Here is a 1,115-nt window from a genome sequence, read left to right as displayed (position 1 = left end):
ATATATATATGTTCGATTTCACACTGTATTCTGCGGTAGCTGGACCTTAGAGAGTAGTCTGTTCACTCGGTAGGCATGTATCATGATAAGGAGTCAACTGTGTTTACTTCAAAATAAATTTAAGGATCAGACATTTTTTCAATAAAACAACTACTCGAAAGTGGAACCTGCAAGGTGCACGCGGGAACACCCCATTTGCCTTCTTCTGTATATTTAGCCAGTGCCGAAGTATACTGTGATCTGCTACAGTGTGCTCCACGTTCATGCCACTAGAAGCAACTTGTTTGCTTGTCTGTGTGAACAATCCGCGGTACGTTTCGTATCCACACTCATGTCATCTCATTATAGCACTGCGTGCTATCCTCGTGGCCAAGCCCTTTTCCCAACGGAACCCTCTTGAGTACGGATGTACTTGCTCACAGATACCTTGACATGCGTACGCTTGTAAACAAATATACCATTTCACAGCAACTACTACATATCCAAGTGCACACAAACTTTCATTCCCATTGGACTTTCTCATACGTACACCAGTGCCGTCGCCTTCTCTCAACAGCCCTGTATCTGGTGCGCAATGCGCCAAGGTGACCATCACGAAACTCTAAACCGTGATGGGCAAGGATCTAATATGTGTAGTCCATCAGCTAAAGCACTCCTACAAGTATCACAAGTACCGTCATCAGTGTACGGGCCAACCGCTCAACACACTATTGCATCCCCTATGACTTTAAACCCTAAACTCCAAACCTCCCCAGGGCCCAAGCACTCTCCCAACAACCCTGTGGATAGCGCACAATGCGCGAAGGTGGCCATCACTGAGCTCTATATAGTGATGGGCAAAGATCTGATGAGTGTGGACTGTGTCACCGCGGGTAATATCTGCGGCGTGGGTGGTTTGGCTAAGCATGTCTACAAGAATGCGACCTTGGCGTCGTCTCCGTTAGCCCCTGCGCTGTTCTCAATGAATTCGAATGAGGCGCCGATTGTGCGTGTGGCGGTGGAGGCGTTCAAGGTAAGTTACATGGGGGTTGAGGTAGGCTACGGGTCTATAGGTTACGGGTGGGTTGGTATAGCACATGTATGCGTATATATATATATACATATATATATGTATA

General features: G+C 46.8%; 1 protein-coding gene across 1 annotated transcript; it reads left to right on the top strand.

The window, feature by feature from the left end:
- Nucleotides 1-755: 755 nt before the first annotated feature.
- Nucleotides 756-1,012, top strand: SARC_16896 (hypothetical protein; the record flags this gene model as incomplete). Its single annotated transcript, XM_014289000.1, has 1 exon — nt 756-1,012. A coding segment is annotated over one exon (257 nt), but the record flags the coding sequence as incomplete, so codon positions are not given.
- Between the last annotated feature and the right edge of the window lie 103 nt (nt 1,013-1,115).

This window comes from Sphaeroforma arctica (genome assembly GCF_001186125.1).
Source record: "Sphaeroforma arctica JP610 unplaced genomic scaffold supercont1.9174, whole genome shotgun sequence".
Classification (NCBI taxonomy): Eukaryota; class Ichthyosporea; order Ichthyophonida; genus Sphaeroforma; species Sphaeroforma arctica.
Note: the sequence above shows the minus strand (reverse complement) of the source record. Positions and strands in the feature narration are given on the sequence as shown.